We start from the raw sequence: 15,170 nt of genomic DNA, 5'->3' as shown, positions 1-15,170 counted from the left end.
TGAGTGTGCTGGTGAAGGAGGCGGTTTCCCCGGCGAGGACGGAGGTGGCGAGCGCAGTGGCGGAGGTGCGAGAGCAAGGGGAGGCGCTGAAGGAAGTGAAGGAGACGTTATTGCAGCACGGTGATCAACTTGCCGCGATGGGGAAGGAGATGCGGAAGGTGATGGATACTAACAAGGATCTGCGAGGAAAAATGGAAGACCTGGAAAACAGATCCAGGCGACAGAATTTGAGGATTGTGGGGCTGCCCGAAGGAGTTGAAGGACCGAAGCCGACTGAGTATTTTGCCGCGATGCTGGCAAAACTATTGGGGGAGGGGGAGGATCCCTCCCGATTTGAACTGGATCGGGCTCATCGGTCGTGGAGGCCTGTACCAAAGGCGAGTGAGCCGCCAAGGGCAGTGACTCTGTGCGTCCGTAGGTACAGTGTGAAGGAGAAGGTCCTGAGCTGGGCCAAGCAGAAGCGGGTGGTGCAGTGGGCTGGAGCTGGTATACGTGTATACCAGGACTTTACGGTGGAGCTGGCAAGGAGGCGGGCTGCCTTCAACCGGGTGAAGAGGGCACTGTAAATTAGCAAGATGCGGTGCGGCATTGTATATCCAGCGAAGCTGAGGGTGACTTACTAGCTCAGGGACTTTTATTTTGGAACGGCGGAAGCAGCGGAGGAGTTTGCGAAGGCAGAAGGACTGTGGCAGAACTGACAAATTGAGGAATGGCCATGTGCCGATGTAACCTCATGACTGTATTTTTTTCTTTTTTGTATCACTGCGCGCGGGTGTAGAGACTAAAGGAGCCAATGTGGTATATATTTGGACAAGGGAAGGGACGGGACTTTCACTCGAAATGAGGGTTCTTTGGGGTGTAGGTGGATATGCGGGGTTTGTGTGCTAAAAGGGGATCTTTGGGCTTTCCTAGGGCCGGGCAAGTGGGAAAGGGACCCGGGCGGGGGCCTCCACGCTGGCTGGTTTAAACCGGCCAGTGAACGGGAGTGAGGTGGCGGGGGGGGGGGGGGGGGGCGGGGGGAAACAGCGGCCATCGGAGCCTGGCAGAACAGGGTCCGAGTGGTCTAGCCGGGGTGGAAAGTTGGGGGGAAGGAACCGAGGTTGGGAGGAGGAGTTTTACAAGAGGCAGTGAACTGGAGGAGCTGGCGACCTGGGGGTGGGTGGGGGGGTGGGGTGGCGGGGAGGGGGGCTGTGTAGATTAAGGGTGACTACGGGTAATCCCTGATTCCTTTTTGTCATTTGTTTATGTAAACATGCGGGTTGAGGTTTGGGGGTTGGTGGGCGGATGGGATCGTTGTTATTATGGGGACTGACATATCTTGCTGATTATTGTTTATTGTTGATGGATGTAAATGTGGGAGAAAATGTGAAAAAGGAGAATTAAAAAAAAATTTTTTTTAAAGGATAACGTGCAAGTTCAGTCAGCAGTTAAGAAGGCAAATGCGATATTAGCATATATGTCAAGAGGGCTAGAACACAAGACCAGAGATGTACTTCTGAAGCTGTATAAAGCTCTGGTCAGACCCCATTTGGAGTATTGTGAGCAGTTTTGGGCCCCGTATCTAAGGAAGGATGTGCTGGCCTTGGAAAGGGTCCAGAGGAGGTTCAAAAGAATGATTCCTGGAATGAAGAACTTCTCGTATGAGGAACGGTTGAGGACTCTGGGTCTGTACTCACTGGAGTTTAGAAGGAGGAGGGGGGATCTTATTGGAACTTACAGGATACTGTGAGGCCTGGATAGAGTGGACGTGGAGAGGATGTTTCCACTTGTGGGAAAAACTAGAAGCAGTGGACACCATCTCAGACTAAAGGGACGATCCTTTAAAACAGGGATGGGGAGGAATTTCTTCAGCCAGAGGGTGGTGAATCTGTGGAACTCTTTGCCGCAGAAGGCTGTAGAGGCCAAATCACAGAGAACAACAAAGAACAAAGAAATGTACAGCACAGGAACAGGCCCTTCGGCCCTCCAAGCCCATGCCGACCATGCTGCCCGACTAAACTACAATCTTCTACACTTCCTGGGTCCGTATCCCTCTATTCCCATCCTATTCATGTATTTGTCAAGATGCCCCTTAAATGTCACTATCGTCCCTGCTTCCACCACCTCCTCCGGTAGAGAGTTCCAGGCACCCACTACCCTCTGTGTAAAAAACTTGCCTCGTACATCTACTCTAAACCTTGCCCCTCTCACCTTAAACCTATGCCCCCTAGTAATTGACCCCTCTACCCTGGGGAAAAGCCTCTGACTATCCACTCTGTCTATGCCCCTCATAATTTTGTGGACCTCTATCAGGTCGCCCCTCAACCTCCATCGTTAAGACTGAGATGGATAAGTTCTTGATTAATAAGGGGATCAGGGATTATGGGGAGAGGGCAGGAGAATGGAGATGAGAAAAATATCAACCATGATTGAATGGCGGAGCAGACACGATGGGCCGAGTGGCCTAATTCTGCTCCTGTGTCTTATGGTCTTCTGGTAAAGATCACAGAATAATGGGCAGCATGGTGGCGCAGTGGCTAGCACTACTGCCTCACGGTACCGAGGTCCCAGGTTCGATCCCGGCTCTGGGTCACTGTCCGTGTGCAGTTTGCACGTTCTCCCAATGTTTGGGTGGTTTCGCCCCGCAATCCAATGATGTGCAGGGTAGGTGGATTGGCCACACAAGATTGCCCCTCAATTGGAAAAAATCAATTGGGTACTCTAAATTTTTTTTTTAAAGAAAAATAAATAAATCACAGAATATATTTCAACTTCCAGTTCAGTCGAGGAACACCCCAATCAGTGAAATGATCAAATAAAATTAATTAGCTTTATCTGAAAAATCCTGTGTGTCATCACTTAACCATTTGGTATTGGATCTGGTCATTTCTTTTTGCAAATCCAACAAAGCAGATGGGGCTAGTGAATCTTTCCACTGTGCTAATTGTGTGGCTTTATTCAATGTGTATGAAACTAACCTTTCCTATTTCTGCTTCACTGTCTACTCTGCTAACCTCTCCAGGATGCTGCAATGGGATACAGATCTCTCTGTCCTTCAACTTCAGACTCATTCGGAAATGCGGTACCTATCCTCTACTCTTTCTGCTGCTAATTATGTTACTTGGCTAACTTTCAGAGCAAGTAAGAGTTCCATTAGATGGAGTGAAACTTGTGAAAGCTGCAATACCTGTTTCCTTTGGGAGTTAACTTTCACTGAGTGAGAATCCTTGCAGTAAAAAGCAGCTTTTTTAAAAAGGGGGTTAACATTCATTGACTGAAAAATTGGGGAGCGATTCTTTTGTTGACAGATCTAAAGTTTAGAAAATGAAAGAAACATGATTAAATTAGCTGAGTTAAGAAAAGGATATCAGTATAGTTATTGAGCAAACATTGAAAGTGTACTCACACAATAGGGCAAACAGACTGTTGGTAAGTGATGCAAGGACCATTAGTGATGCTTTATGTAGGGTAATGTTTCTAGTTAAGGCCACCAAGCCAGCTCAGTGATTGAGAACATGGGAGGGATTGAAGGAAAAACCAAGCATCACAAATTCAGGTTTTTTTCAGGGGCTGAAGAAATTATTCTCCATCTTTCGCAGTTACTGAATAGGGATGTATAAAGTTTTTAATATGAGAGCAGGGAAGAAGGAAGCAAGGCGATGATTAGACGCTAAACCACAAATTAAAATTAGCATAAGGAAAGCTTGTGAAATATCATGTCCTGGGATAGAGTCATCAATAATGGCCTTGAAACATGACAAATCCATTATGGCGTGTGGCGTGTTCAGTCAGGGCTGGTACTGTGCTCCCCATCTTATTGGGTAATTTTTCTATGTTGGTATCCAGGATAAAATTGCAGTATTGTTATGCTGCAGAAGGAAGCTATTTGCACCGGCCAACTAAATGAACATTATTATTTTGTGACATTTCCCTGCCTTCTCCCTGTTCCCCTGCACATTATTTCTGTTCAAGTAATCATAGAAATCCTACAGTGCAGAAGGAGGCCATTTGGCCCATCGAGTCTGCACTGACCCTCTGAAAGAGCACCCTACCTAGGCCCACTCCCCCACCCTATCCCCAGATCTGTGTAACCCCACCTAACCTAACCTTTGGACACTCAGGGAAATTCAGCATAGCCAATCCACCTAACCTGCACATCTTTGGACTGTGGGAGGAAACCAGAGTGTGGTACTGGGAATAACCTGGAGATTACTGTTTGGCCTGCTACTACTACTTTTAACAGAGAACATAGAACATAGAAAATACAGCACAGAACAGGCCCTTCGGCCCAGGATGTTGTGCCAAACTTTTGTCCTAAATTAAGAACAAATTAATTTGCACCCCATCATTCTTTTTTTTAAAATTATTTTTATCAAAACATAATTTTTGCATAACCATTAACAACATTTAACAAAACAAGGTGAACGTTAACATTATATAAAGAAAAAAGAACAAGAATACACCCCCTCCCCCCGGATTGCTGCTGCTGCTGACATTTTAGTGCTGTCCTAGAAAGTCGAGGAATGGCTGCCACCTCCGAGAGAACCCCGTCATGGACCCTCTTAAGGCAAACTTTATTTTCTCGAGACTGAGAAACCCAGCCATGTCACTAACCCAGGTCTCCACACTCAGGGGTTTCGAGTCTCTCCACATTAAAAGGATCCGTCTCCGGGCTACCAGGGAGGCAAAGGCCAAGACCTCGGCCTCTTTCGCTTCCTGAACTCCCGGATCGTCTGACACACCAAAGATCCCACCTCTGGACTCGGCACCACCCGTGTGTCTAGGATCTTGGACATTGCCTTAGTGAATCCCTGCCAGAATCCTTAAAGAGCCGGACATGCCCAGAACATATGGACATGGTTCGCTGGGCTTCCTCGCATTATCCTCAACCCCAAAGAACTTGCTCATTCTCGTTGCCGTCATGTGTGCCCGGTAGACCACCTTAAACTGGATTAAGCTAAGCCTGGCACATGATGAAGAGGAATTAACCCTGTTTAGGGCATCCGCATGTCATAATATACACCAGTATATCATGGTGCAGACACACACCCACACACTGATGGACATGCAGTGGGACCAATCAGCATTCACAACACCGCAGCCAATCACCAGTGAGAGCACACGCACTATAAAGACAGGGGACAGGAGAGTTCCCGCTCATTCTAGTAGCAGCCAGCTCGGAGCACAGAGCTCACAGCCTGCAACACAGACATTCACCATGTGCTGAGTGCATCACCTGGCTAGGACTAGGCAAGGGTCAACAGTTAAAGCTGGTATTGCATTTACCCACAGTTCAAGTATGTTAATATAGTTAACCTTATAATAAAATAGAGTTGCACCACTTCCAGTGTTGGTGACCTGCTTGTGATCCAGAACACCCAACACATCACCGTCCACAGGCGCGCATCTAGCTCCTCCTCCCACTTGCCCTTAAGTTCCCCCACTGGGGCTTCCTCCGCCTCCTGTAGTTCTTGGTAGATGTCCGACACCTTCCCCTTCCCGACCCAGGTGCCGGAGACCACTCTATCCTGTATGCTACGTGGGGGTAGCAACGGAAATGTCACCACCTGTTTTTTAAGAAAGGCGCGTACCTGGAGGTATCTGAAGGCATTTCCAGGGGGCAAATTAAATTTTTCCTCCAGCGCTTTCAAGCTGGGAAAAGTCCCGTCCATGAACAGGTCCCCCATCCTTTTAATACCTGCCCTATGCCAGTTTGGAAACCCTCCGTCTATCTTACCCGGGACAAATCCAAGATTGTTGCATATCGGGGTCCAAACTGGTGTCGGACATCTACCAAGAACTACCTGCAGGAAGTGCTGCCATCTCCAGCTCCTCCAAGACCGAGTTAGGGAACTGGAGCTGGAGTTGGAAGAACTTCGGATCATTCGGGAGGCAGAGGGGGTCATAGATAGCAGCTTCAGGGAATTAGTTACACCAAAGATTGGAGATAGGTGGGTAACTGTAAGAGGGACTGGGGAAAAAGCAGTCAGTGCAGGGATCCCCTGCGGTCGTTCCCCTGAGAAACAAGTATACCGCTTTGGATACTTGTGGGGGGGGGGACTTACCAGGGGTAAGCCATGGGGTACGGGCCTCTAGCACGGAGTCTGTCCCTGTTGCTCAGAAGGGAAGGGGGGAGAGGAGCAGAGCATTAGTAATTGGGGACTCTATAGTCAGGGGCACAGATAGGAGATTTTGTGGGAGCGTGAGAGACTCACGTTTGGTATGTTGCCTCCCAGGTGCAAAGGTACGTGATGTCTCGCATCGTGTTTTCCGGGTCCTTAGGGGGGAGGGGGAGCAGCCCCAAGTCGTGGTCCACATTGGCACTAACGACATAGGTAGGAAAGGGGACAAGGATGTCAGGCAGGCTTTCAGGGAGCTAGGATGGAAGCTCAGAACTAGAACAAACAGAGTTGTTATCTCTGGGTTGTTGCCCGTGCCACGTGATAGTGAGATGAGGAAAGGGAGAGAGAGCATTTAAACACGTGGCTACAGGGATGGTGCAGGCGGGAGGGATTCAGATTTCTGGATAACTGGGGCTCTTTCTGGGGAAGGTGGGACCTCTACAGACAGGATGGTCTACATCTGAACCTGAGGGGCACAAATATCCTGGGGGGGAGATTTGTTAGTGCTCTTTGGGGGGGTTTAAACTAATGCAGCAGGGGCATGGGAACCTGGATTGTAGTTTTAGGGTAAGGGAGAATGAGAGTATAGAGGTTAGGAGCACATATTTGACGTCGCAGGAGGGGGCCAGTGTTCAGGTAGGTGGTTTGAAGTGTGTCTACTTCAATGCCAGGAGTATACGAAACAAGGTAGGGGAACTGGCAGCATGGGTTGGTACTTGGGACTTCGATGTTGTGGCCATTTCGGAGACATGGATAGAGCAGGGACAGGAATGGATGTTGTAGGTTCCGGGGTTTAGGTGTTTTAGTAAGCTCCGAGAAGGAGGCAAAAGAGGGGGAGGTGTGGCGCTGCTAGTCAAGAGCAGTATTACGGTGGTGGAGAGGATGCTAGATGGGGACTCTTCTTCCGAGGTAGTATGGGCTGAAGTTAGAAACAGGAAAGGAGAGGTCACCCTGTTGGGAGTTTTTTATAGGCCTCCTAATAGTTCTAGGGATGTAGAGGAAAGGATGGCGAAGATGATTCTGGATAAGAGCGAAAGTAACAGGGTAGTTATTATGGGAGACTTTAACTTTCCAAATATTGACTGGAAAAGATATAGTTCGAGTACAATAGATGGGTCGTTTTTTGTACAGTGTGTGCAGGAGGGTTTCCTGAAACAATATGTTGATAGGCCAACAAGAGGAGAGGCCACGTTGGATTTGGTTTTGGGTAATGAACCAGGCCAGGTGTTGGATTTGGAGATAGGAGAGCACTTTGGGGACAGTGACCACAATTCGGTGACGTTTACGTTAATGACGGAAAGGGATAAGTATACACCGCAGGGCAAGAGTTAACGCTGGGGGAAGGGCAATTATGATGCCATTAGACATGACTTGGGGGGGATAAGGTGGAGAAGTAGGCTGCAAGTGTTGGGCACACTGGATAAGTGGGGCTTGTTCAAGGATCAGCTACTGCGTGTTCTTGATAAGTATGTACCGGTCAGGCAGGGAGGAAGGCGTCGAGCGAGGGAACCGTGGTTTACCAAGGAAGTAGAATCTCTTGTTAAGAGGAAGAAGGAGGCCTATGTGAAGATGAGGTGTGAAGTTTCAGTTGGGGCGATGGATAGTTACAAGGTAGCGAGGAAAGATCTAAAGAGAGAGCTAAGACGAGCAAGGAGGGGACATGAGAAGTATTTGGCAGGAAGGATCAAGGAAAACCCAAAAGCTTTCTATATGTATGTCAGGAATAAGCGAATGACTAGGGAAAGAGTAGGACCAGTCAAGGACAGGGATGGGAAATTGTGTGTGGAGTCTGAAGAGATAGGCGAGATACTGAATGAATATTTTTCGTCAGTATTCACTCAGGAAAAAGATAATGTTGTGGAGGCTAATAGAATAAATAGATGGCATTGAGGTACGTAGGGAAGAGGTGTTGGCAATTCTGGACAGGCTGAAAATAGATAAATCCCCAGGACCTGATGGGATTTATCCTAGGATTCTCTGGGAGGCCAGGGAAGAGATTGCTGGACCTTTGGCTTTGATTTTTATGTCATCATTGGCTACAGGAATAGTGCCAGAGGACTGGAGGATAGCAAATGTGGTCCCTTTGTTCAAAAAGGGGAGCAGAGACAACCCCGGCAACTATAGACCGGTGAGCCTCACGTCTGTAGTGGGTAAAGTCTTGGAGGGGATTATAAGAGACAAGATTTATAATCATCTAGATAGGAATAATATGATCAGGGATAGTCAGCATGGCTTTGTGAAGGGTAGGTCATGCCTCACAAACCTTATTGAGTTCTTTGAGAAGGTGACTGAACAGGTAGATGAGGGTAGAGCAGTTGATGTGGTGTATATGGATTTCAGCAAAGCGTTTGATAAGGTTCCCCACGGTAGGCTATTGCAGAAAATACGGAGGCTGGGGATTGAGGGTGATTTAGAGATGTGGATCAGAAATTGGCTAGCTGAAAGAAGACAGAGGGTGGTGGTTGATGGGAAATGTTCAGAATGGAGTTCAGTCACAAGTGGAGTACCACAAGGATCTGTTCTGGGGCCGTTGCTGTTTGTCATTTTTATCAATGACCTAGAGGAAGGCGCAGAAGGGTGGGTGAGTAAATTTGCAGACGATACTAAAGTCGGTGGTGTTGTCGATAGTGTGGAAGGATGTAGCAGGTTACAGAGGGATATAGATAAGCTGCAGAGCTGGGCTGAGAGGTGGAAAATGGAGTTTAATGTAGAGAAGTGTGAGGTGATTCACTTTGGAAGGAATAACAGGAATGCGGAATATTTGGCTAATGGTAAAGTTCTTGAAAGTGTGGATGAGCAGAGGGATCTAGGTGTCCATGTACATCGATCCCTGAAAGTTGCCACCCAGGTTGATAGGGTTGTGAAGAAGGCCTATGGAGTGTTGGCCTTTATTGGTAGAGGGATTGAGTTCCGGAGTCAGGAGGTCATGTTGCAGCTGTACAGAACTCTGGTTTGGCCGCATTTGGAGTATTGCGTACAGTTCTGGTCACCGCATTATAGGAAGGGCGTGGAGGCTTTGGAGTGGGTGCAGAGGAGATTTACCAGGATGTTGCCTGGTATGGAGGGAAAATCTTATGAGGAAAGGCTGATGGACTTGAGGTTGTTTTCGTTGGAGAGAAGAAGGTTAAGAGGAGACTTAATAGAGGCATACAAAATGATCAGGGGGTTGGATAGGGTGGACAGTGAGAGCCTTCTCCCGCGGATGGAAATGGCTGGCACGAGGGGACATAACTTTAAACTGAGGGGTAATAGATATAGGACAGAGGTCAGAGGTAGGTTCTTTACGCAAAGAGTAGTGCGGCCGTGGAATGCCCTACCTGCTACAGTAGTGAACTCGCCAACATTGAGGGCATTTAAAAGTTTATTGGATAAACATATGGATGATAATGGCATAGTGTAGGTTAGATGGCTTTTGTTTCGGTGCAACATCGTGGGCCGAAGGGCCTGTACTGCGCTGTATTGTTCTATGTTCTAAAACTGAGACTCCCTCCACCTCCCTGTGTCTTCTCCACTGACCCCAGATCCTTAGTGCCGCTGCCACCACCGGACTTGAGGAGTAGCGCGCCGGCGAGAACGGCAGAGGTGCCGTTACAAGCGCCCCTAAGCTGGTACCTTTGCATGAGGCCGCCTCTAACCGCTCCCACATCGACCCCTCCCCCAATACACATTTCCTAATCATGGCTATATTAGCCGCCCAGTAGTAGCTGCACAAATTCGGCAGCCCCCCCCCCGACTGCGCTCCAGGTACAGTCTCTTTACTCACAGGGTCTTATTTGCCCATACGAATCCCGTGATGATCTTGTTCACCCGCTTAAAGAAGGACTTAGGGATGAAGATGGGAAGGCACTGGAAGACAAAACAGAAATCTGGGGAGGACCGTCATCTTAACGGTCTGCACCCTCCCTACTAGAGAAAGCGGGCGCATGTCCCACCTTTTAAAGTCCCCCGCCATCTGCTCTACCAGCCGGGATAAGTTAAGCTTGTGGAGGGCATCCCAGTTCCGGGCTGCTTCCGAAAGCTCTTCTCCACCATCTTAAGCGGAAGTTCTCCCAGTCTCTTCTCCTGCCCCTTAGTTTGGATCACGAACATCTCGCTTTTCTTCTCGCTTAATTTGTACCCCGGAAAATTGCCTCAGTCCCTCAGAAGCTGCATGACCTCCCCCATCCCCTCTTGTGGGTCCGGGATATACAGGAGCAGATCATCCGCATAGAACGAGACCCGATGCATTCTCTCCCCCCCCGCCCCCCCCACCGAACCAGCCGCTACCAGTTCTTGGAAGCCCGCAGTGCAATGGCCAACGGCTCTATCGCAAGGGCGAATAGTAACGGGGAGAGGGGGCACCCCTGCCTCGTCCCTCGGTGAAGCCTAAAATACTCCGACCTCACCCTCTTCGTGCATACACTCGCTACGGGGGCCTGATAAAGTATCTGGACCCACCCTATGAATCCCTCACCGAATCCAAACCTTCTTGGCGTTTCCCACAGGTACTCCCATTCCACCCAGTCGAAGGCTTTCTCTGCATCCATTGCAGCCACCACGTCTGCCTCCCTTCCTTCTGAGGCCATCATAATAATGTTTAGGAGCCTCCGTACATTGGAGTTCAGCTGCCTGCCCTTAACGAAGCCTGTCTGATCCTCCCCTATCAACCCTGGGACACAGTCCTCAATTCTAGTGGCCTAAATCTTGGCCAGCAATTTGGCATCTACGTTCAAGAGCGATACCGGTCTGTAGGACCCACATTGTAGCGGATCTTTCTCCCGTTTGAGTTAAATCGATGCCTGTAACATTGTTGGGGGGAGGGACCCTCTTTCTTTAGCCTCATAAAAGGTCCTTAACAGGAGTGGACAGAACAGTTCCGAAAATTTGTTGTAGAATTCTACAGGATAGCCGTCCGTACCCGAGGCCTTGCCCGACTGCATACTCCCTAGGCCCTTAACAATCTCCTCCAACTCTATCGGGGCCCCCAGTCCCTCCACCAGATCCTCTTCCACCTTTGGAAACCTCAATTGGTCCATGAATTGCTTCATCCCTTCCCCTCACCCCAGCATTCTACCGTAATCCATGTACCTATCCAACAGCTGCTTGAAGGTCCCTAATGTTTCCGACTCAACTACTTCCACAGGCAGTGCATTCCATGCCCCCACTACTCTCTGGGTAAAGAACCTACCTCTGATATCCCTCCTATATCTTCCACCTTTCACCTTAAATTTATGTCCCCTTGTAATGGTTTGTTCGACCCGAGGAAAAAGTCTCTGACTGCCTACTCTATCTATTCCCCTGATCATCTTATAAACCTCTATCAAGTCGCCCCTCATCCTTCTCCGTTCTAATGAGAAAAGGCCTAGCACCCTCAACCTTTCCTCGTAAGACCTACTCTCCATTCCAGGCAACATCCTGGTAAATCTTCTTTGCACCTTTTCCAAAGCTTCCACATCCTTCCTAAAATGAGGCGACCAAAACTGTACACAGTACTCCAAATGTGGCCTTACCAAAGTTTTGTACAGCTGCATCATCACCTCACGGCTCTTAAATTCAATCCCTCTGTTAATGAACGCTAGCACACCATAGGCCTTCTTCACAGCTCTATCCACTTGAGTGGCAACTTTCAAAGATGTATGAACATAGACCCCAAGGTCTCTCTGCTCCTCCACAATGCCAAGAACCGTAACGTTAACCCTGTAGTCCGCATTCATATTTGTCCTTCCAAAATGGACAACCTCACACTTTTCAGGGTTAAACTCCATCTGCCACTTCTCAGCCCAGCTCTGCATCCTATCTATGTCTCTTTGCAGCCGACAACAGCCTTCCTCACTATCCACAACTCCTCCAATCTTCGTATCGTCTGCAAATTTACTGGCCCACCCTTCAACTCCCTCATCCAAGTCATTAATGAAAATCACAAACAGCAGAGGACCCAGAACTGATCGCTGCGGTACACCACTGGTAACTGGGATCCAGGCTGAATATTTGCCATCCACCACCACTCTCTGACTTCTATCGGTTAGTAAGGTCGTTATCCAACTGGCCAAATTTCCCACAATCCCATGCCTCCTTACTTTCTGCCTAAGCCTACCATGGGGAACCTTATCAAATGCCTTACTAAAATCCACGTACACTACATCCACTGCTTTACCTTCATTCGCGTGTTTGGTCACCTCCTCAAAGAATTCAATATGATTGGTGAGGCAAGACCTACCCCTCACAAATCCGTGCTGACTATCCCTAATCAAGCAGTGTCTTTCCAGATGCTCAGAAATCCTATCCTTCAGTACCCTTTCCATTACTTTGCCTACCACCGAAGTAAGACTAACTGGCCTGTAATTCCCAGGGTTATCCCTGTTCTCTTTTTTGAACAGGGGCATGACATTTGCCACTCTCCAATCCCCTGGTACCACCCCTGTTGACAGTGATGACGAAAAGATCATTGCCAACGCCTCTGCAATTTCATCTCTTGCTTCCCATAGAATCCTTGGATATATCCCATCAGGCCCAGGGGACTTGTCCATCCTCAGGTTTTTCAAAATGCCCAACACATCTTCCATCCTAACAAGTATCTCCTCGAGCTTACCAGTCTGTTTCACACTGTCCTCTCCAACAATATGGCCCCTCTCATTTGTAAATACTGAAGAAAAGTACTCGTTCAAGACCTCTCCTATCTCTTCAGACTCAATACACAATCTCCCGCTACTGTCCTTGATCGGACCTACCCTCGCTCTAGTCATTCTCATATTTCTCACATATGTGTAAAAGGCCTTGGGGGTTTTCCTTGATCCTACTCGCCAAAGATTTTTCATGCCCTCTCTTAGCTTTCCTAATCCCTTTCTTCAGTTCCCTCCTGGCTATCTTGTATCCCTCCAGTGCCCTATATGAACCTTGTTTCCTCAGCCTTACATAAGTCTCCTTCTTCCTCTTAACAAGACATTCAACCTCTCTTGTCAACCATGGTTCCCTCACTCGACCATCTCTTCCCTGCCTGACAGGGACATACATATCAAGGACACGTAGTATCTGTTCCTTGAACAAGTTCCACATTTCAATTGTGTCCTTCCCTGACAGCCTATGTTCCCAACTTATGCACTTCAATTCTTGTCTGACAACATCGTATTTACCCTTCCCCCAATTGTAAACCTTGCCCTGTTGCATGCACCTATCCCTCTCCATTACTAAAGTGAAAGTCACAGAATTGTGGTCACTATCTCCAAAATGCTCCCCCGCTAACACATCTATCACTTGCCCTGGTTCATTACCAAGTACCAAATCCAATATGACCTCCCCTCTGGTCGGACAATCTACATACTGTGTTAGAAAAGCTTCCTGGACACACTGCACAAACACCACCTCATCCAAACTATTTGATCTAAAGAGTTTCCACTCAATGTTTGGGAAGTTAAACTCACCCATGACTACTACCCTGTGACTTCTGCAACTTTCCAAAATCTGTTTCCCAATCTGTTCCTCCACATCTCTGCGACTATTGGGGGGGCCTATAGAAAACTCCGAACAAGGTGACTGCTCCTTTCCTATTTCTGACTTCAACCCATACTACCTCAGTCGGCAGATACTCCTCAGACTGTCTTTCTGCAGCTGTTATACTATCTCTAATTAACAATGCCACCACCGCGCCCCCCCCCCCCCCCCCCCCCCCCCCACCCACACCTCTTTTACCACCCTCCCTCATCTTATTGAAACATCTATAACCAGCAACCTCCAACAATCATTTCTGCCCCTCTTCTATCCAAGTTTCTGTGATGGCCACCACACCGTAGTCCCAAGTACCGATCCATGGCTTAAGTTCACCCACCTTATTCCTGATGCTTCTTGTGTTGAAGTATACACACTTCAACCCATCTCCGTGCCTGCAAGTACTCTCCTTTGTCAGTGTTCCCTTCCCCACTGCCTCACTACACACTTCGGCATCCTGAACATTGGCTACTTTAGTTGCTGGACTACAAATCCGGTTCCCATTCCCCTGCCAAATTAGTTTAAACCCTCCCGAAGAGTACTAGAAAACCTCCCTCCCAGGATATTGGTGCCCCTCTGGTTCAGGTGCAACCCATCCTGTTGTACAGGTCCCACCTTCCCCAGAATGCGCTCCAATTGTCCAAATACCTGAAGCCCTCCCTCCTACACCATTCCTGCAGCCACGTGTTCAACTGCACTCCCTCCCTATTCCTAGCCTCGCTATCACGTGGTACCGGCAACAAACCAGAGATGACAACTCTGTCTGTCCTGGCTTTTAACTTCCAGCCTAACTCCCTAAACTCGTTTATTACATCCACACCCCTTTTCCTACCTACGTCGTTGGTACCAATGTGCACCACGACTTCTGGCTGCTCCCCCTCCCCCTTAAGGATCCTGAAGACACGATCCGAGACATCATGGACCCTGGCACCCGGGAGGCAACAAACCATCCGCGAGTCTCGCTCGCGACCACAGAACCACCTGTCTGTATCTCTAACTTTTGAGTCCCCTATAACTAGTGCTCTCCGAATCTCCCCCCTCCCCTTCTGAGCCCCAGAGCCGGACCTCGTGCCAGAGACCCGGTCACTGCAGCCTACCCTTGCTAGGTAATCCCCCCCAACAGTATCCAAAGCGGTATACTTATTGTTGAGAGGAACAACCACAGGGGATCCCTGCACTGACTGCTTCCTCCACTTCCCACCTCTAACTGTTACCCAGCTACCTTTGTTCTCATGTGTACTATGTCCGTGTAGCTTCAATCTATCACCCCCTCAGCTTCCCGAATGACCCTCAGTTCATCCAGCTCCAGTTCCCTAACACGGTCTGTGAGGAGCTGGAGATGGCTGCACTTCCCGCAGATGAAGTCAGCAAGGACACCGTTGGTCTCTCTTACCTCGAGCATTCTGCAGGAGGAACATTCCACTGCCCCAGCCGCCATCACCTCGACTTCGTCTCCCAGTAACAAAGAAGAAAAAACAAGTAAATAGTTTACCTGCTCACAGCACTGCGTCTTTTTTTTTAGGTTAGAGGAGGAGGGAGGGTAGGAGACATGACACGTGTAGTGTCTCGGGTTTCCTCACCGTTCAAATTTATTGGGTTAAACAATCT

General features: G+C 48.6%; 1 protein-coding gene across 2 annotated transcripts in view; it reads left to right on the top strand.

Moving 5' to 3' along the window:
* Positions 1-15,170, top strand: part of LOC140405453 (cytoplasmic dynein 1 intermediate chain 2-like) — a 190,159-nt gene that overhangs the window by 86,454 nt on the left and 88,535 nt on the right. Inside the window, exon 5 of one of the 2 annotated variants that reach the window (XM_072493884.1) lies at positions 3,002-3,061. The exons of the other annotated variant lie outside the window; for it this stretch is intronic. Within the exon in view, the coding sequence (XP_072349985.1) occupies positions 3,002-3,061 (60 nt within the window). The remainder of the gene's footprint in view (positions 1-3,001; positions 3,062-15,170) is intronic. 2 annotated transcript variants of the gene reach the window in all.

Source organism: Scyliorhinus torazame, chromosome X (assembly GCF_047496885.1).
Source record: "Scyliorhinus torazame isolate Kashiwa2021f chromosome X, sScyTor2.1, whole genome shotgun sequence".
Classification (NCBI taxonomy): domain Eukaryota; kingdom Metazoa; phylum Chordata; class Chondrichthyes; order Carcharhiniformes; family Scyliorhinidae; genus Scyliorhinus; species Scyliorhinus torazame.
This window is presented reverse-complemented; position numbering and strand designations above follow the sequence as displayed.